Consider the following 21756-nt stretch of genomic DNA (forward strand, 5'->3'; position numbering starts at 1 on the left):
CAGGGCTGTGCTTGAGAGTCACGGCACTAATCCCCCAATACGCTGGACAGGCATGTAGGTACGAGTGACCCCATGACATGCGCCGGGGGTTCTGAGCGGGACAGGATCCACCTGACAATTGCTGCAGAACCGGCAAAAAGCCTTCCAGTCACTGTCTCTTTGAACCTCTGATGTAGACAGCCTTTCTCCGGCCACCGAGCGCCTCCTCATCCCTCGTTTGCTCTGAGCCTCTTCCGAGGCTTTAAGACTCTAAGCCCCAGACCCGCTGGCCTGGAAAGGCGGGAGAGGAAGGCGTTGATAACGACCGGGGCAGGTGGGAGGCCAATCTTCTGCAGGGCTTAGAATTCGTGCCTGCAGTACTCAGAAGTGGCCACCAGGAGACAGGCAAGAGCAGGCTGAGCCAAGAAGGCCGGTCTCAGGCAGCCCTGGGGGATCACAAATCCATCACTCCTGCGGTGAAAGCAAAACGCCCCCGCTGCTCCAGCTCTCCTCCTGTGTCTGCGTGTGGAACACAGTTGCCAGTTGCCCCTACAGATTAGAAAGGCAAGTAGGTGTAGGGAAGACAAATTGGACCTTTTGCCGTCTTAGGGGTTTTGGCTGCGCCTGAGAGTTAAGTTGATAGGAGAAAAGCATATAAATCTATTTAATATACGTTTTACGTGAAACAGGAGACCTCACAAGGAAATGAAGACCCAAAGAAGTGGCAAAACCTGAATGTCTTGTGCTGTGTTGAACAGAGAGAGCCAAACGCGGGAAAGTACCTAAAATAGACGGGGAGGCTAAAGGAAGATAAAAATTATTTCAACGAGGTCTGTGTGCACAGGATTACAGAGTTGGCCACCACCACGGGGGGGGGGGGGGGGGGGGGGAGGGGCCAGCACGTGTCCCCTGTGAGGTGAACCCGGGCTCAGCCCGCAGCTGCTCCTTTCTGGAAAGAAAGTATCTGGTGGGAGTGGAATGCCCTGTGGACACTCTATGGCTTCTTTTATCCTCTAAATCAGGGACCCGCCAGGAGGCTGCGTTGGCCTTACAGCCAGCTAGGGGCCCTGGCCTCTGGGCACAGGTGCAAAGGTCCTGCCAACTGGCTCCCTTCCTCTTCCAGTCACAGGTCAAAGGGCAGAACCCTGAACATCCACACTCCAAGTGGCCCTCCTGCCCTGCCCAGGGGCAGTCCTGGAGCAGATGCCGTGGTCTGTGTGTCTGGAGCAGTTCTCACTAAAGAGAGACAGAAAGGAAACAGAGGCTCAGAGACTGAAAGACCCGGGAAGAGGAAGACAAACAGCAAAACAGAAACAGAGATAGGGAGGGGGACAAAATACCAGAAAAAGGAACCACAAGAGGAGAGGCAGAGCTAATAAAGAAGAAAAGTAGAAAATGAACACAAAGAAAGCAGCCTCCACACAGCCCCATGTAAACATCCTCCTTGGAGTGGGGTCTTTACAAGGCACGACTTTCACCTGCCATTTGCAGGCATCCACTCGTGACTTCTCCAGGTGCCGTGGGCAGCCAAGGGTATTCCAGTAGCTGGACAACTGAGGCCGAGAGGTCCTTGCTCAGAGCTCCCTGCAAGGCAGAGCAGATGGATCAGGCCATCTGGGGACTCCAGCTGGGGTCCCCCTGGGACCCCTTGGCCTACTTGCTGGGCTGGGTGTCACCGAGCTCAAGTTCTTGGTTACCAATGGAGCAGAAAATGCCACCCCAGTCTCTCCGCGCCTGCCCCCCACTCCCTGTCTCCTCTCTTTGATCTGGGTTTGCTGTTCTAGCCTAATGAGTCCGAGTCCAGACAAGAGCAGTACCTCTTTTGCTTTTAGCGGACCTGTGACAAAAAGCCCCCGTTAAAGACACTGTAGCAGCAGAGACTCAGCTGGGAGAATGTATAGGAGGGCAACTTACGGTTTTCTTACCACCAAGGACTCGTTTGAGTGTTTCTTTCTCACTGAATCTTAAATTTTGAAAGCTTGTGATCACCACGGAAACTACTTTGCATACTCCTAGGTCCTTTTCCTCTTTATATTGATCAAGCACATGTAACAACAAAAAATGATTTTAAAAAGGACACCACTGACCTGAAATAAAACCCAAAATTAGTAAGTCTGGACAGTAGGTGCACAGTTGTTGACAATATTTCATGTATGTTTGAAATGTTTCCTAGTCAACCATATGAGTGTTTTAAAAACCATATTCAGCTTTATTTTGGGGGCGCCTGGGTGGCTCAGTCAGTTGAGCGTCCGACTTCGGCTCAGGTCATGATCTCGCGGTCCGTGAGTTCGAGCCCCGTGTCGGGCTCTGTGCTGACAGCTCAGAGCCTGGAGCCTGCTTCGGATTCTGTGTCTCCCTCTCTCTCTGACCCTCTCCCGCTCATGCTCTGTCTCTCTCTCTGTCAAAAATAAATAAACATTTAAAAAAAATTTTTAAAACCATATTCAGCTTTATTCTCTAATTGAGATGGCTGTTATTATCAGATAGCAGGAAAATGTGTAATTATCATAGGTTTTTTTTTAATATTGAAAATACCTCTCTGATCACCACCTTTTTCAAAGAGATGTAGGAATCATTACGCCTTCATATGGGTCCTAAGAGTCCACTTTGTCCCTGAGGAAAGATGGTCTTCATTTGACCCTTTATCTAAGGAAATTCTGACTTACTGAAACTAAATACATGGGCTGACAAGTCTCTTAACCCTTCTGGACCACAATTTCCTCACTGCATCCATTGAAAGAGTTGAAATAGAGGTGACCAATGAGGTGTCTCTCATTTAAGGCAAGAGCAGAAAGGAGAAAAGGAACAGAGGTGTCAAAAGGCAGGAAGGTTGGAGGCAAATTTGTCAGTGCTCCTCAGACATGCTTCTGATAGCTGTTTCTAAAATGACCATCGGGTGCTTACATTTTTGGTTTTTGTTATGTGAAGAGGTACGTGTGTGTGTGTGTGTGTGTGTGTGTGACACACACACAGAGAGAGGGAGAGAGAGAGAGAGGTGGAGAGAGGGAGAGGAAGGGAAACATACTTTTCTGTTTTTTTATCAAAGATTCAAGGAGGCCAAGGACTTGGGGGATGAGCCAGAGCTTAGGAAACTCACCAGATATTAACCTCCAATATCAGGATGTGTCCGGTTGTGAAATGGGAAGCGGGGCTTCTGGGCCCCAGCCCAAGGGTGCTTCATTCCTCAGCCGGGCTACAGAAGGTTTCTCTCACTTTCTCATCACAGCTTCCATCTGCTATCCTGGGGCAGCTGCCTGGAAAATGAGAACCCCATTAACATTTCAGAGCTGCTTTTCTTGGTGGCTCTGACTCCACAGATGACATAACCAGGGGCTTGTGCTCCGAACCACCAGACAATTCACTCTCCAGTCCTGCTACTGCTGCTGAGCTGGCCTTAAGGAGACCAAGAGTGAGAAGCAGATGCTACAGAAGTTTCCAGGGCTAGGAAGGAAAGCACGGCAGGAAGGAGGAAGCTGGGGCCTTACAGGGCATGGAATACCAAATTGTTTGCATCGACTTCCTTGTACACACATGTGTGTATGTATAGGTGATACTTTAAAAATTTTTTTTTTTCAACATTTATTTATTTTTGGGACAGAGAGAGACAGAGCATGAACAGGGGAGGGGCAGAGAGAGAGGGAGACACAGAATCGGAAACAGGCTCCAGGCTCTGAGCCATCAACCCAGAGCCTGACGCGGGGCTCGAACCCACGGACAGCGAGATCGTGACCTGGCTGAAGTCGGACGCCCAACCGACTGCGCCACCCAGGTGCCCCTGTATAGGTGATACTTTAAAACGCTTACAGTGATTCATCCATTCAGCCATCCTGTGTTGAATGCCTACTGTGTGCCAGATTCTGTGATGGGCTCTAGGGATGCAAAGATCTTTGACACATGTTTTTGCTTTTCAAGAACTCTCAGTCTGGTGGAGGAAATAAGCCTATTTAAAAAAAGAAGAAGAAGTAGAAGAAAGAAAGAAGAAAGAAAGAAAGAAAGAAGGAAAGAAAGAAAGAAAGAAAGAAAGAAAGAAAGAAAGAAAGAAAGAAAGACAGACTAACAGTACAAAATGCAACAAAAAGCAAATATGCACCCAACTCGGAGTGCATGGGTGGCTCAGTCAGTTGAGTGTCCAACTCTTAATTTCGGCTCAGGTCATGATCTTACGGTTTGTGAGATCAAGTCCCACGTCAGGCTCTGCACTGACAGTATGGAGCCTTCTTGGGATTCTCTCTCTCAAAATAAATTTAAAAACATTAAAAAAAAAAAACTATATCAAGTCTGTGACGGAATCAGAAAGGCAGGCACCCAACTCAGATTAGGGTATGCAAAATGGTAAGAGGGTCAGGAGAAAGACTTTCTGAGAAAGTAACACCAAAGCTATGTCTTAATGGATGAGGAGCTAACAAGGCTGGGCAGGACAATATATAAACCATTTTGTCTTCAGATTCTAGGGGATGACAGTCATCATGGTTATGGAACTCTGCAGTCACATCTGCAGTCGTCATTAACCTGGCAAGACCCTGCTATGCACCTTTGAGATCTCTCAAATATGTTTGTTGCTTGATTTGCTATGAACTCTAATGTAGAAGCCAGAAGTCTGGAAAAGGGGAAGGAATGTCCTGTGGGAAAGACAAAAGTCTGCTTATAACGCCACCAAAAACAAACCTGCCCAAGGATTTTCCCTTTCCCATGCCCACCTGTGCATACTTCCCTAACCCTTTAAGTGCAAATGCCACTTCTTGAAGCCTTTCCCCATTCCTGCTGTGGGACATGGTCTCTCTTTTCTGAAGGCCCAGGAGTATCATCACTGCTTCTGTGATATCTAGTGCGTCCAACCTTGGATCACAGCTTCAGAGATGCATCTTAGTCTCAGAACTCACAGATGGGAGGGAGGGAAGGAGGAGCCCCCAGAGGTACCACCCCCAGGGTCTCAGGGAAGATCTGGCAGAAGGTGGAATCTGCCAGAAGCCCAGAGGTCTCTGTGTGTCTGGCCTCTCTCACTCCCCACTCCCCATACCAGACAACAGTCCACTCTCAGCTAGCCTCAGTTCCCCAAACCAATCTGATGGGTCCTTCTTCCCTGCTGTTGTGGCGTTTCCTGGGTTGGAATGCCCTCCCCACACCTTGTTCACCCACCAACACCTACCCCAGAATTGCCTGCTCCTTTAGCCCATCTCAGCCATTCCCTCTATGCCCCACCCCACCCCCATCCAGGTGAGCTCTATGGCTTTTTTCAGTTTCACTGTGGCCTCAACATATTTCTCACCGCACCCTCCACACCGTGTGCTTCCTCGAACACAGTCTGCGGAGTGGTAAGCCCCTTGAGGTCAGAAGCTGTGTGTTATTTGCTTCAGGGACCCCGGTACCTAACGAATGGACAAATGAATGAATTTGTATTTTTCCTTGGCCTTCCTTAGGGCCAGAAAATGTCTTATTCATCTTTGTGGCCCCAGCCCAGCACCCTCCACAGGGTGGCCTCACAATAAATGTCTGTTGTTGAATGAATGAGTCGAGTTGTTCACACTCATGCTTTAACATACCAACCCACAACATTGTAATACTCAGTTGATTCTTTTTAAATGGCCTATAAAAATGAAATGTATTTTAAATATTTGTCAAAAGAATCCAACTTTGTCCCTAGTTTTCAGTCCTCAAACCTTCAGTAATAATGCCTTGTCCAAACGCTTTATGTCTCTCAGAAGACGAAGCCACTTGTGGACCAGTCCACTGAGGGTCTTAGGAGCGCACCCCAGGTACCCCCCTATGCTGCATAGGTGTATTCCTCCTCTTCCCATTTCCTATCCCTCCCGGCAGCAGGAAGGGGTCAGGGCACGGTGTACACACATGTACTAACAGGTCAACAGACAATCAAATGACAGGAAAGGGTGTTAATTCATAGTCATTTTCTGTTTGTCCCTGTGACCCCTCTCCCCCATATTATACACGTTCTGTGAACCTGCCTCGTGACTCTGAGGTCAGTGTGAGTGAAAAAGGGAAAGCTGTGCCTGTACTACTGTATGCAGGGGTCCTGAGGTCACTGACTAGTCTGTGGCTCATCCCCCTGCCTCAACTCTTTCTGAACCTACCAGCTGCAGCCAAGCCTGGACTCCGTGTCCACCCGGGATGGGGCTGAGACCAGAGACTCCCTCTCTGTTTTATGGAAGGAATAACTGTTACCTCTCTTACTCCTCCACCCCTTTCCCCTTCTTTGCTGCCCCAGATACCCCCACCATTTCCTTACCTCTCTCTGTTTCTCTCTCTCCTCAGGCCGGGAGGGACAAGAGTAACCCCATGCTGATCAGAAGCAAGCAGCTATGCTCCACATGTCAAGAAATAAAAATGGTAGGTCAGTGGGATGACAGAAGGAGCTGGGGCATCCCAGGGCACAGCAATACCCCTTCCCCACCAGAGCCCAGTGATGCGAGACCAAGCTTTCTGCAGGGAAGGCCTTGATAAGGGCTGCAAATAAGTACCTGTTGGCCCTGGGGGCACTATTACCTGACACGATATGATAAACCCTCCCCATTTTCAACAAACCAAAAGATAAATTAAGGCAGATGAGTCAGAGGGAAAGAGATGAGATGAGTCACTTTACTTTGAGATCCTAAGGTAACCTCACACCTATAGTGGTTCAGGAGATTATGGAACTTCTCCCCCCTCAAATTTCCCCAACACAACACAACATAACACAACACAACACACACACATACACAATCTGCCTCTACCATTACAGTCATGAAACAAGCAGCTTAATCTTTAGGTCTATCAGTTCAACCAGCACCTCAGCATAAAGGCTAAGGAGAGATTCTATAGTACTTTCTAGCTAGTGGGAGGTGTCTGTAACTGGGGATGCAGAATGGTGGGGAATGAAAGAGTATTAAGAAAAGAAAGAGGAGGGGCGCCTGGGTGGCTCAGTCCATTAAGCATCTGACTCTTGATTTCGGCTCAGGTCATGATCTCATGGTGCGTGAGTTCCAGGCCTGAGTCAGGCTACGCGCTGACAGTGCGGATCCTGCTTGGGATTCTCCCTCTCCCTCTCTCTCTCCCCCTCCCCCCCCCCCAACAAAAATAAACTTAAAAAATCTTTTTAATTAAAAAGAAAAGAAAGAGGACAGCAAGGGGAAATGGAGGACACAAGGACAAAGCCCTACCATCTGTCAGAGCTGCCGCAGAAAGAGGCCTGTGTCCGCACCGTGTCCGCACGGATGCCATACAGGTCAGAGTTAGGACTTGGGTCGGTTTAAGGGTTAGGGTTAGGGCCAGTCCGGCTTGGGTCAAAGGTTAATTTCACTAAATGATTAGGTTTAGGGTAGGAGTTGAGCAGGGTCTCTACAATTCTGATATCCGATGATTCTCCTTTGACTCTGGGCTGATGTGCAACAAGAGGAAGGGCCAGGAGTGGAAGACAAACAGGTGACAGGTGACAGGCTCCTTCGACATGTTAATGGCGAAAGTGCTTTGACTACTGGGATATGAAAGAGACGGCAGTTTCCTGAAATTTTTGTGTGGGATTCGGAAATGTAACTGAGCTACCAACAGAAGTGTATCTGAATGTTACAATCTGTGTTCATGTTCTACTTCATGAGGATCACAGTGTTCAATGTCAGCACCACCAGAATCTGGGAGACTGGGATTGGGACTTCTCCTGGTCTTATTCCTGGAATCACTGTGTCCACATTTAGAATGCACTGACCCTGGGGCCCCAGCCGGCTTGGCCAGCTGGCTCACTTGGGACTTCGGCACAGTTCTCTTTCTCAAGACCTCTTTGACCTTTGCCCTTGCCCGGACCTGACTGGAGTAGAACCACACGCTGTGGTTTTACCATTTGCTGCAGATCCCCAAAAGAAGGACCTCAAACACGAAAGTCAGAACCAGTGCACGCACATCTGGTAGGAAACTATAGAAAGTTAGAAAATGAGCATGAACTATCCCTGCTTCACTATGTGCAATAAAGTCTCAAGCTCCTCCTGGGGTTGGGGGTACTGCATAGCTGCTGGAGTCACTGAGACCCCCACCCTCCTTTCTCAGGAGGGGGTTGGACGTAGATGCTGGGGTAGATAGAGAAAGAGTCCTAGAAATAGAAGCAACTTCCTTGACCTGATAAAGTGCATCTCTGGAACACCCACAGCTAACGTCATACTCCATGAAGAAAGACTGGGTAGTTTCCCCTTAGATCAGGAACAAGACCAGGATGTCCGCTCTTGCTACTTCTGTTTAACGTGTATTGCATGTTCCAGTTAAGGCAGTTAAGACAAGAAAAAAAAAAATAAAAGGCAACCAGACTAGAAAGGAAGACATAAAACTATATTTGCAAATGACATAATTTTATATACATAAAGTCCTAAGGGACCCACAAAAAACAATTAAAACTAATACATGAGTATAGCAGAGTTACAGGATACAAGATAGTATACAAAAATCAATTCTATTTCTATATATTAGCAATGAACAATTCAAAAATGAAATTAAGAAAACAATTCCATTTACAATAGCATCACAAAATTAAAATACTTAGGAATAGATTTAACAAAATAAATGCAAGACTTGTACATCAGAAGCTATAAAATATCATATAAAGAAATTTTAAAAGACCTAAACAAATGGAAAAAAAAAACCATAATTACAGATTGGAATGCTTGGCATTGTTAAGCTGGCAATACTCCCAAATTGGTCTACACGTTCAGTGCAATCGTTCTCAAAATCTCATATGAGTTTTTTGAAGAAACCGACAAGCAGATCTTAAAATTCATATGGAAATGCAATAGATGCAGTATAATTAAGACAATCTTGAAAAAGAAGAACAAAGTTACAGGACTCACACTTCCTGATTTCAAAACTTACTATAAAGCTACAGTAATCAGGACTTTGTGATACTGGCCTAAGGATAAACATATAGATCAGGGGAACAGAATTGAGAGTCCAGAAATAGAACCTTACATTTTTGAACAGTTAAAAAAATTAACAGGAGAAAATCAAATTTAATTACATACATCCGGGGTCTCCAGAAGAATTAGAATAAGAGGTCCCAAACAGCTAATTTTTAACAAAGGTGTCAAGACAATTTAATATAAATGTAATTTACATTTACATAAATTAATGTAAATGGTACCTAGACAACTCTATATTCACATGCACAACAGTGAAGCTGTGCCCTTCCTCACATCATATACAAAAAATAACTACAAATGGATCAAAGACCTAATTGTAAGTGCTGGAACATAAACCTTCTAGAGGAAAACAGGTAAATCTTCATGACCTTGAATAAGGCAATGGTTTCTTAGATATGTTACCAAAAGCACAAATAACAACAAAAATACATAAATTCAACTTCATCAAGCTTAAAAATTTTTTTGCTGCAAAGAACACCGTGAAGGACATGAAAACACAATGTACAGAATGGGGGAAAAAAATGAATCCAAAATATACCCAAAAAAACCCTATTTACAACTCAACAATAAAAAACAAACATCCCGATTTCAAATTGGACAAGAAATTTCAAAAAACATTTCTCCAAAGAAGATATATAAATGGCCAATGAACACATGAAAAGATCCATAACATCATTAGCCTTTAGGAAAATGCGATCAAAACCATAATGAGATATTATTTTATATCCACAAGAACAGCTGTAATAAAAAAGTGGACAACAACAAGTGTTGACAAGGATATGGAGAAACTGGGACCCCCACACATGGCGGGAATGTAAAAGAATGCAGCTGCTTTAGGAAACAGTTTGGCAATTCCTCAAACTGTAGAGTCACCGTATGACCCACCAATTCCATCCTAGATATATACACAAGAGAACTGACAACATATGTCCATACACAAACTTGTACAAAGATGTTCATAGCAGCGTTATTCATAATAGCCAAAAAATGAAAATACCTCAATGGTCTATCAACTGATAAATGCTTAAACAAAATGTGATTCAATCCATACAATGGAATATTATTCAGCCATGAAAAGAAAGTACTTCTATATGCTACAACCTGGATAAAGCTTGAAAACATTTCGTTATGTACAAGAAACCAGGCAGTAAAGGCCACGTGTTATATTAATTTCATTATATGAAATGTCCAGCATTGGCAAATCTATAGAAATAGAAAACGGGTAATGGTTGCCAAGGACTTGAAGAATGAGTGCTAATGAGGACAGAGTTTCTGGGCTGATGAAAATCTTCTGGAAGTAGATAGTGGCAATGGTTGTCCGACTTTGTGACACTACTAAAAACTACTGATGGGGCGCCTGGGTGGCGCAGTCGGTTAAGCGTCCGACTTCAGCCAGGTCACGATCTCGCGGTCCGTGAGTTCGAGCCCCGCGTCAGGCTCTGGGCCAATGGCTCGGAGCCTGGAGCCTGTTTCCGATTCTGTGTCTCCCTCTCTCTCTGCCCCTCCCCCGTTCATGCTCTGTCTCTCTCTGTCCCAAAAATAAATAAAAAACGTTGAAAAAAAAAGAAAAAAAAAAAACTACTGAGTTGTACGCTGAGATGGTGAATCTTATGGTGTCTGGATTTACAAAAAGATTAGCACTAGAAAAATATTTAAAAAAATAAAAGCATAAAGTGGATGAATACCGAAAACAGAAAAATCCTAAACAGGACCTGGCATGTATAAACTACTAATATACCTGCATGAGTACCCCACACCAGGAGCTCAACTATTTAGTGTGGAAGTAATGCCTACTGAAAGTTATGGTTGTGAGTCACCAGGGGTATCCGCCTAACTTTTATGTAAACTGTCTCTTGCCACTTCTCTGCTCCACACAGCTGAGCTTCCCCTTAAAACATCTATTTTGTAGTCCTTCTGTTATCTGCGTTGTTCTCTAATACACACTTTCAAGCCCCTTCAGAGTAGGATGTCAAGGTGAACATACTGTAGGAAGTTAGAGGCATTCTCTAACATATGTAAATTAAGTGGTTTCAAAAGTCTATGTAATTCAGTTCATTGAAACAAATATGTATTGATTGCTTACCATGGGCCAGGTGCTTAGGCTATGAAGGCAAAATAAGTAAATAAAAGAATAAGACATAAGCCTTGCCTTTAAGGAGCCAACAGATAAACAAATAATGACAATAAAATGATGAATAGAAACAGAAATGGACCCGGTGGGCCGAGCATGGAAAGTGGATATCCAGGAAGTCTTCCAAGAAGACCATGCAGGGTTTTCAAGACTGAATAGGAGTTGACCACATGACGCACTTCTTCTCAAGGACAAAATGGTAGCTTTGTTCTGGGGGAGCCCCTGTAGCCCACTCATGCATACAGTAGTACTAGCTGGATTTAGGGGCTTTTGAAAAGGGGTCATGCTAATCAGGAGAAGGTAGAGAGTTTCCTCCATATTTCTTTGGAACGGAGCCAACTTCAGAAGAAACTTGGAAAAAAGCAGTGTGTCTCCTTCATTCTCATCCCTTCTATGTATCTAGAAACCTCTTCTCAGGTTCTCACCGAAGTCTTTGCTGCCCTCACCACTCCCAGATGCTCCTGTTACCAGATCATTCCTTCTTCCTCCTCCCCTCACTCTCCCTCAACTAAAGAGTTACAACAATCTGCATAAATACAGTAGGTGCTTGGCATTTCTATAGATTTAATATTCAGATTTTTCTCTATTTGCAAGCACTTCTGAAGGTCCTTAATTTGCAGTTTTGTTGTGTCATAAGTTTATTTATTTTTTTAGTTTTGAGAGAGAGAACGAACACAAGCAGGGGAGGTGCAGAGAGAGAGGGAGACACAAAACTGAAGCAGGCTCCAGGCTCTGGGCTGTCAGCACAGAGCCGGACATGGGGCTTGAACTCACAGACCTTGAGATCATGACCTGAGCCGAAGGTGGATGCTTAACCACTTTACCACTTAACCGCTTAACTGACTGAGCCACCAGGCACCCTTGCTCTGTCATGAATTTAAATCGCAAGTCACTCAATGAGTAGCCCAGCTGAACATCTGCACTCACATTTTGTTACTGTCTTTTCATTGTCATGGCTACAATACCTTTTGAGAAATAATGGGGGGAATATGATTCTCAGTGAAAGCCTGAGCCCCAAAAGAAAACCAATGTCTAGTGCTAGTAACAAACCTGGAAAAGTTCAAGAAAATAATGTCTTAATCGGGAATACTGTAACCGTATAATTTATTTTAGTCCTATGTGAAGGACACACTTAAAACTTTCCAGTGTGTTTCAAAGGGGGTTCATTCATTCACAAATTTGATCAACAAATACTTCTTAAACAGTCACTGTGTTAGAACCTGGAAGTACAAAAACAGAGACATGGTCTTTGCCCTGGTGAGGCTGAAAGTCTATGAGGGAAACCAGACATCAAGCAAGTAAATACAATAAAAACCTTAGGAATATTCTGATAGAGGAAGCCTAGGGAACAGTGAGAATGGAAGGTAGAGGACTACCTAACAGTGGTCCGGGAGTCAGTGGTGTCTGTGAGGGGCTGACAGGTGCTCTGAGACCTGAAGGATATTGGAGGTGAGCTCCACGAAGAGAATGGGAGGGTTTACCAATCTTGAGGTTTCTAACTTTAAAATCTGATAACCTGGGAAGAGCATAGACCTTATGAGTTGTGGGTAGGTGATCCCCTCTGGTTCATTCATGTCACAAAAGAATATGTGAATGATTCTAATACTAGATACAACTTGAGTTCGCTAAGGTGGTGCATTATTTATTTAAATTGGAATACAGGTTGGGGCACTGCTCTAAATGAGACTTTCTTCCTCAGGTACAACCAAGAACTTTGATAATCCCTCATAATCTGAAGCTATCCTTTGAGAATTTAATGAGTCATAGGTAAGTCTAAGATTTCAATGTGGACATCATTTTAATTCTTATTACATCAGTTTGGGGACACAGGACAGTGGATTGAGAAACATAGGAAGTAGAATGTTCAGGGAATGCTTAGAGAATAGGCTTCTTGACCGGTTTCATTTCCTGTTTAAACAAGATAGTTAGACCAAAATCGTTGTTTTCATCCTTTTGCTTGAACAACTATTGAAATTATGGTGGAAAGTATAATCTGCCTTTCCACCTCCCCAAGAACAGTACAAGGGGGAGGAAAGAAGATTCCTTTGGTAACTCAGGCAGAACTGAGTACACATTCTTCATGCAGATGACTTCTGTGTTGAGAAGGTATGGGAGATCCCACGTAATCTGTTCTCAGTCCAGGACATCCTCTGCTACTTTTTACTAAAAAAAAAAAAAAAAAAAATTGCTGTCATCAGTTTGTGTGGTGGTCATTTGCTGCTTTCTTAACAAGGTCAAGTACATAAAAAATAAAATCCAATCAGACTTTTGATGAGTTGGATTTCAGGGTGTTTTTTTTTTCTTCTGTATTCAGCTGTCAGAAAGGGAAGAAAGACTCCGTTTTTACTTCATTAAAAAACTCAAACTGCAAACTCATCCTGGATAAGGCACCAATATAGGTAGACTTCCTTTACAGTCATAGTCAGATTTAATGTGACTAATCAAAAAAGTTATATGTGATCTAATGACAATCTTCAACTTTTTTTCCCCATATAGAGGGAAATAATATGGGAAAACAAATAGTTGTGGGTTTTTTTGGGTTTTTTTGTTTGTTTGTTTTTGGTAACCCTATGTTGGACAGCAGTAGATGCTATGATTCCTTTTATGAAATTCACTCCAAGCTGAGATGTAGACTCAGAGGCACGAAGCCCATGTCCTGGGTGCCTGGCCCCAAGAGATATGGTCAGGGAGGAAATGGGTAGTGTATTTGAACTCGACAGGCTCCAGCACTGATAACACTGACCTACACTGACTCTATACTTTTAAAAGGCTCCTATGAGACCATAATAAAAGGAATTCGACTAAATATTATTTATCAACTTTAAATGGAAAACTGAAATATCTAAAGTCTGAGATTTCTGAGCAAAAGTTTCACGCTCTAATGAAAGAATTTTTGAAATTTGTTGCCCCACTTTATTTATCTTGCAAGTTTGGTATTTTAAATAAAGTCCCAAATTCCAGAATCATTAGTTGATTTTAAACAATTAGCTGATTTATTCTTTTTGAGCTAGAGTAAAGGTTGAGCCAACCCTAAAATCATGTCAACACTAACCTAAAGTATCATTAGGCTGGTCATTTTTTTTTTTCAATGTATTGAAGGAAAACAGACCACTTCTGTTTGAGATTTAGCTAGTGTGACTATAAAGTAAGATCCTGGTTCTGTCTGTAGCTTATTAAATTGGTCCTCACAGTTTATGAGTCTCAGGTAGAATTGTACTTACTGAAAAAATAGTTTTTAAAAAGTGACTTTAGGGTGCCTGGGTGGCTCAGTTGTTAAGCATCTGACTTTGGCTCAGGCCATGATCTCACAGTTCATGAGTTCAAGTCCCACATGGGATGAGCTTGAGTCCTGCTTTGAGTGAGCCCCGCTTCTCTCTCTCTCTCTCTCTCTCTCTCATTCTCAAAAAAAAAAGTGACTTAAATTGTAACCATTGTAAAAATTAAAGGATGTGTGTAAAATGGAAGGAATGAAGGAAAGGAATGAAAGAAAGAAGGAAGAGAGGGAAAAAGAAAGACAGAGAGGAAATATTAGTGGAGGGATATATATTTGTTGAATTATAGTGCAAACAAACCTTAAATTATTCAGTCTGACAAATACCACCTTCTGGTTTGCTCAACATGGGTGATAGAAGGGATTTTTTTTCTTAGTCCCACTGAATCCTCCAATGACAGTTGAATAAAATAAACTGGCCAGATGGGCCATATTTTTGGTAACAAAGTAAAAATAATCTTGGAAAATCTTTGTAGAAATAGAAACCATGAAGTGAGTGTAGAGACTTAGATATCCCATCAAAGTTTACAGATTTGTCAGCCTTTAGAAATTAAGCAATTTAAGGGGCGCCTGGGTGGCACAGTCGGTTAAGCGTCCGACTTCAGCCAGGTCACGATCTCGCGGTCCGTGAGTTCGAGCCCCGCGTCAGGCTCTGGGCTGATGGCTCGGAGCCTGGAGCCTGTTTCCGATTCTGTGTCTCCCTCTCTCTCTGCCCCTCCCCGTTCATGCTCTGTCTCTCTCTGTCCCAAAAATAAATAAAAAACGTTGAAAAAAAAATTAAAAAAAAAAAAAAGAAATTAAGCAATTTAATATAGAAATGGTTTGGGCTCATATGTGTTTTGGTCGAGGGTCACTTCCACAGCCTTAGCTGCCGGGAGAAATAGGATGTGGTGAAGACATTTTCTGTAAAATTGGAGGGTGAAATAGGGGATGAGGATTAAAGAATGCATTTGTTGTGATGAGCACCAGGTGATTAAAATAAGAACTTTAAAAAAGAACCTAAAAAAACTGTAAAAATCTGTATAAAATTTTACTTAATCGAAGTTGGATTAACAACAAAGTGTTTCCAAATGGTTTCTGTTTTGCTTTAGTAACACTCAAAAGTAGAGAAATTAGTCAAACAGAATTATATTGATGGGAATAAAAAGGGATTTTTAAAGCAAAAATACATGAAATGAAATGAGATGAGATGAGATGAGATGAGATGAGATGAGATGAGATGAGATGAGATGAAATACGAAGGTTCTAACCAAAATATTCTGCTTTGCACTTGGAGGGTAGATTACTGATCTGGAAGAGTTGTTATGTTTTTCTGGACACTGGAGGATTCTTGGTTCCTTCTGTTTTTAGACCATACATGTTCTGACAGTGAATAAGATATTTTTTTTCAATGAAGTTTTTATCAAAATCCATAGGGGCGCCTGGGTGGCGCAGTCGGTTAAGCGTCCGACTTCAGCCAGGTCACGATCTCGCGGTCCGTGAGTTCGAGCCCCGCGTCAGGCTCTGGGCTGATGGCTCGGAGCCTGGAGCCTGTTTCCGATTCTGTGTCTCCCTCTCTCTCTAACCTTCCCCAGTTCATGCTCTGTCTCTCTCTGTCCCAAAAATAAATAAAAAACGTTGAAAAAAAAAATTTATCAAAATCCAGAAAGCAAGAAGAACCTGAGATGCAGCAGCCTCTGGTCCAGTCATCTCTCACTGCGGCCAAGCGGTCTAAGCGCCAGGTTAACAGGTGCCAGACTCAAGACAGCATCTGTGTTTTAAAATGTGTAAAGGTACATTCCTTTCCACTGAGCTTTGGTCACATAACTAATGTGTTTTCTTGCTTCTTCCGAACAGAATGATGAGTCTTCCTCCACCAAAAGCCAAGACTGAATCCAAACATTCCTGTAATGACATCTCAACAGGTTTGCATTTTTAGAGTACTTGTATTGGGGGACATACAACCCCCACAGTAGTAGGATGAAAAGTTTAATCCCTAAAATAGGTTCTAAATTATCTGAACACGTTCCCACTGTCTGCCCCTTTCTCTTTTCACATGCTGCTTATGGCCTGTTTCACATGCTGCTTATGGCCTTGACATGCTCCCTTCACACCAGCCCACCTGTCCCCTCCCCAGGCTTCACTGGCCTTTATCTATGCCATTTTCCTTCCTGGGTCCTCTCCATGCCATACGGCCCTGCCTCATTCTTTCTAAAGAGCCCCGTAATCTACTTGCTGAAGAATCTTCATGGAAATGGGGCACAAAGTAGATCATCCCATCTCAGGCAGTCCTAACAGTACCAGTTAATGTGGGGAAGGAGTTTCATGCCCACAACCCTGGAATGGCCTCGCCGAAGGCCTGAACCTTCCACCCCACAGGCTTCCTAAACCACCTGCCTTCTCCTGGCAGCAGCCCTGCGTTATTCTTATGTCCACTTGCTATTAATAGAAAAAAAAGGATACCATCTAACTCCAGCTTCAGTGTTGACCTGTGTCTCATCTTCTAGAGAAGCCAACACTGGGTTGGTGAAGGTGGGGGTGGGTCATTCCTTGGGGTGGTACAACTCAGGGGTTTAGTGCAGCATAGGCTATCATTTTAGCGACTTTATCCATCGTCTCACATGCTCCCGTATTAACTGAAGCCACCTCCAATTTTTCTTTCATTTGATACACACAGTAAGGCAAATCAGGATCACTTTCTTTGCTTATTCAAATGGAAAAGTCTGAGCTCCATCTTGGGAAGCTTCAGGGGCACTAGAGCCAGAACTGCCTGAGAAGGCATCCAGAGACGAAATGTGAAGATAGAAGGGGTATCCTGCTGGGATGGTAAAAGGTAAACAGCTGAGGTTTGGAGACATTCATGTGAGTGCAGCCAAAGGCTGCCAAGTCCCAGTGAACCCCTTCTTAGGTAGCCACAAATACCGGCCTTGGTCATGGCTCTCATTTAGCCTCAGGGTCTGAAGAGCCTCGAGCTAAGAGCATCCACCCAAGGAAAGAGCACACTCTGCTGTTCACTGGTTCGCAACCACCTCATTTTCTTGAAGCCAGAAGAACACTAGGTGACCAACATGTACGTCCGGTCACAGTGTTCTCTGTTCCAGTCACACACTCGTTCTGAGTTTACCCTGAACCTGGACTTTTTCAGGCCTGCCTCACAAAGGAGTAATACACACACACACACACACACACACACACACACACACACACACTTACATGCCCTTCCCTCAGCAAGAATGTTTATTTTGTAATTCTATAGGGCAGTGCGATAAGATGCCTTTCATCAATTTATTAATGCTGGGAGTGTATTTCAATTACCGATGTAAGAGCCAGACTTTGTGTACATAACATGAACACATTATGTTCTTGGACGTATTATGGCTCTTGCCCCTAGAGTCCATCCAAGGGCAGCAGTCTTGGAGGAGGATTTCAGGGAGAGTGCTTACGGAGCTGGCTATGAGCTAAAGCCTGGTGGACCTACTGTGACATCTCTAAGCTTCACTTCGGTTATTCTAACCTTCCCCGAGGTGTTTGTAAAAGCACCAGCCTAGAAGCAACGAGGCCTGGCTTCAGAGCCTCGGCTTGCTGTACAGGACTGGCCAAATTGTTTAAACGGTCTGGGCCTCCGTGTTCCCACCTGTAAAACCAGAGAAGTGTTCTGCCTGCCCACCACCTCGCCCCCGCGCCTGAGAGTCAGACACTCAGTACAAGCAGCCTTCACCTTTGATCAGCCCAGAACAACTGCTGACAGGGCTCTGGCCCCAGCGGTTTATAAAGCTGAGATGCGTCCCTGCCAAAGCGCTTGCTGCTTGCTGCGGAAGCTGCCGCCCGCCTGTGTGACACCGCCTGTGGAAACGCTCCAAGTGCCAGACGGCCGACTCATCCCCGTGAACGTTCCTGCCGGTCACTGCCTGACTCTTCTCATCGATGACAACCGCGACTTCTAGTATTTTTCTGGAGTCAGCTAACCTTTATATGTTATCAGTAATTATTGGTAAGAACCAAGTAAACGGAAAGAGCCTATCTCTGTAAGTGATGGGGATTTCTTCTAGATTCACTTACATTGACTCTGGCGTTTCATGACACAGGCTCTTGTTGTCGGTAAACATCGGTAGAGATGCAAACCCCCTGAGTTGGCCAACCACCTGGCACAGTGAGGGGACACTGAGCTAGGATTAAAGAGAGCTGGATTCTGGTCCTCAGTCCATCAGTGCCTGTGACCCTGGACCTCTGTTTCCTCATTCCAGTGACGAGACTGAACCGGATCCTAGGTCTGTGGTCTTGTGACATCTCTTAGCTCTCACTCAGCTGGAGCCAGGAGCTTTCCAGAGAATTCAGGACTCCCAAGTCTCTTACATTCAGTGACTTCCAATAGAAAGATGCTATTTCATGCACTAATTTACTCTCCTTCAAGCAATGTGTCTTTTGGAAAAGTTGAAGATTAACCAACTTTTTTGTAACTAGAATCACGTTTGAAGAAGAGGCCAGGATGATGAGGAATTTAAGGAACCCTAAATTAAATCATTTCATAAAATGAAGGTTCGTTTTGACATGCAAGTACTATTGCAACTTTTTGTAAGATCATGTGAGTCTGTTTGTTTGAAGACAGAACCATATAAGTGTCCCTGAAAAGTCTTCTAAGCATCGAATCCTCTTTTCCCTTTGACTCACATTACCACTGCAGACACATTTTATATTCACTTTGTATTTAATTGGCCACAACTTTTAATAGTTGAGTTTTGCTTCTAGGTACTCTTTTCTGACCTCCTTGACAAGATTTGTAGAAGCCTAAAGATGGTTCTCCTAAAAGGAATTCTTATGTGAACTTTGAATCTGTTTTATAAGGTTGAACAAAAGCCTTTGGTGACCTTTAGATACTTTGAATTTCTTTAAAAATAGATTCTAAGAAGCCCTTGCTTTTCCTTCTTCTTGCACCATCCCCCAGAGAGCATTCACTACAGACTGCCCATTCTGGGCCCCAGGACAGCTGTCTTCCATGGACTGTTGGCAGATACCTACAAATCTCTGCAGGAGACACAGCTCTCTTCCTTGCCCGGAAAGGAGCCGGTAGGCAAGACAATGAGGCAATGAGTGGCTGGAGCTCATCCTCTTCCAGACTCACCAAGAGAAAACAAGTTAACCAAGCCTGTTTCTGACGCTAGCGCATTCTCATAAATACCCACCTGTCGCCAAAAAGGTGACTCACTTTTGCCTTCCTGGGAGTTGCTAGAATTCTAGCTCTTGACAATCTTCTTCTCACTTTTCCTAAAGACAAGTGGTCTAATTTACAAGATGATAAAGACTTGCTGATTCAAGTGGAACATTTCAAGAGTCATTAATTTTATTTTTTTAGGATTCATAATTGTGGTGTAATAGACAACACCCTTCTGTTTCTAAGACGTGAATTTCCTGTGAAAATTATTTCAGCTCTTCTTCAGAGCAGATGGCTGGAGATGGCTCTGGGAAGTCCCTCAGGGGGTTAACCTATTATGAATACATAATGAAAGGGAAATGGAGGTCACCTTTCTGTCCTTATCTCTGTCAGTTAACTGGCAGATGACAAGAGGATACTGTGATGCAATGGGGAAAATGGCAAGTGGTTAGTGGTTGCAACCGTCAAGGACAGGAACCGTGCCTTGCCCCGCTCACGTGATGTCATTTAGCGCCCTGTGTGTAATCAGATATTCATCTAATCTTTGCTCCATTGTATCTAAACCATGTGCTTGTATTTTGTCATTTTGTTACTTTGGTTTGAGAATGTACACCTTCAGCTCTGTCTTGGTCCATGTGTCAGCAGTGTGAGGGAGACAGAAGAAAACTCTAGGCTTACAAATATTGTATTTATAGGCACAAGTGGTCCATACCCACCTTCAGGCTCATATATAAAAGGTCCCTTCCCTTCTTTAGGGTGCAATAGCCTTGTAGAATCCCCAAATCCTGGCTAAATGGACGCTGGGCCAACATGCGAGAACCAACCTCTGTGCTGACTGTATTTGAAGAACAGGCTTCAGGAATCTTTAACAAATGGCCTGGTACCTAAATTGACCTCATTTCTTTTTTTTTTTTTTTTTTTTTAATTTTTTTTTTTCAACATTTTTTATTTTTTATTTTTGGGACAGAGAGAGACAGAGCATGAACGGGGGAGGGGCAGAGAGAGAGGGAGACACAGAATCGGAAACAGGCTCCAGGCTCCGAGCCATCAGCCCAGAGCCTGACGCGGGGCTCGAACTCACGGACCGCGAGATCGTGACCTGGCTGAAGTCGGACGCTTAACCGACTGCGCCACCCAGGCGCCCCTGACCTCATTTCTTATACACACACACAAACCCCCCAAAACCAGTAAAACTTGATCGATTGCCCTATGTTTCTGGTAGGCTATGATTCTTGGTTTCAGTTCAGTTAGGGTTCAGTAATTCCGGAAGTAATACGCACTTCCTCTCAGAGCACACATGAATCATGATTCCACTTCAGATCATTGCCAAAGGACAGACAAACCATGGATAAAAATGTTTCTTTCTTCTTTTTTGCTTTGCAAATGAACATATCCAGTAAAAGGATTTGGGGTATCTGTACCCCTGAATTAGGGAGAAATACATGTCCCAAGCACAATTATTTGGAGTTTTTGAGGTAATTTGAATATTATATGCTTAGTCAGATAGACTGCTTCCTAAGTCTCAAGAAGTCCCCATCTGGAGTACAAGGGTGTTTCCAAAATCTCATCAAGAAGAATAACGTTCTGGTGTTTGCCAGTGTTCTAGTGTGGTGACTGAGAACAATAGTCTATATCAGTGGTTCTCAAACTTTTTCATCGTAGGAAACTTTTACACTCTTAAAGACTGAGAGCCCTAAGTACAATCCCTGTTTCATACATGTAATTCTTGTCTCTCTAGAAAAATGTATCACTTAATGAGGATGAGAATGATATCTCATGCTAACAGCATATCCCCACAGGAGCCTCCCAGATGCATAGTTGAAAGATATTTACAAGAAAAGTCCATTCCCAGTTGCCAAGCAATATGAGAAAATAGGAGCTTGAGTTCCCTGAATTGGGGGCAGTGGTATTAGGTATTAGGAACTTGTTTCCATTGGAGAAATAACACAGAGAGACATAAATGAAGAGCATGTGGATGGGCCAATATGTAAATAAGCATGAGTTACTGTCCACTATAAATCCCCAGTGATACCAATAGTATATGACACATAATATGGTGCTCCATAGCACCAGCCGCCCAGCTCTCTGGACAAGAACAAAGATGCAATTGTATAACTTTGCCGGAAAAGTTGGTCAGAGAAGAAATAACCATATTTACCCCCACAGATGTTATCTTTCCCTTGCAAAGTCTTTGGCGAGGCATTTCACTTCCTGGCCAGAAAACTGCAGAATAGTGGAGTTACGCATTTGCTGGTGTTTGCTGTTTCAGGGAATACTTGTTCCTAAATCCCTTGGGATTGGCTTCTACTTGGTCCTGTGTAACAGAAAGCATCTTATGGGTCACATAGCCAAAGAGTCA

At 43.8% G+C, this 21756-nt stretch overlaps 1 protein-coding gene across 3 annotated transcripts in view; it reads left to right on the top strand.

Moving 5' to 3' along the window:
* C15H1orf105 (chromosome 15 C1orf105 homolog) overlaps positions 1-19560 on the top strand; it is a 39152-nt gene extending 19592 nt beyond the window's left edge. Inside the window, exons 4-8 of one of the 3 annotated variants that reach the window (XR_009254565.1) lie at positions 6247-6321; positions 12698-12765; positions 16106-16173; positions 17640-18239; positions 19191-19294. Coding sequence is in view for 2 of the 3 variants with exons in the window: in XM_058702394.1 (XP_058558377.1) it covers positions 6247-6321; positions 12698-12765; positions 16106-16173; positions 19191-19336 (357 nt within the window). In the remaining variant the exon portion in view is untranslated. Of the gene's footprint in view, positions 1-6246; positions 6322-12697; positions 12766-16105; positions 16174-17639 lie in introns of all 3 variants that reach the window. The other 2 variants (XM_058702395.1, XM_058702394.1) reach the window with 2 other exon arrangements.
* The last annotated feature ends 2196 nt before the right edge of the window (positions 19561-21756 follow it).

Source organism: Neofelis nebulosa, chromosome 15 (genome assembly GCF_028018385.1).
Source record: "Neofelis nebulosa isolate mNeoNeb1 chromosome 15, mNeoNeb1.pri, whole genome shotgun sequence".
NCBI lineage: Eukaryota > Metazoa > Chordata > Mammalia > Carnivora > Felidae > Neofelis > Neofelis nebulosa.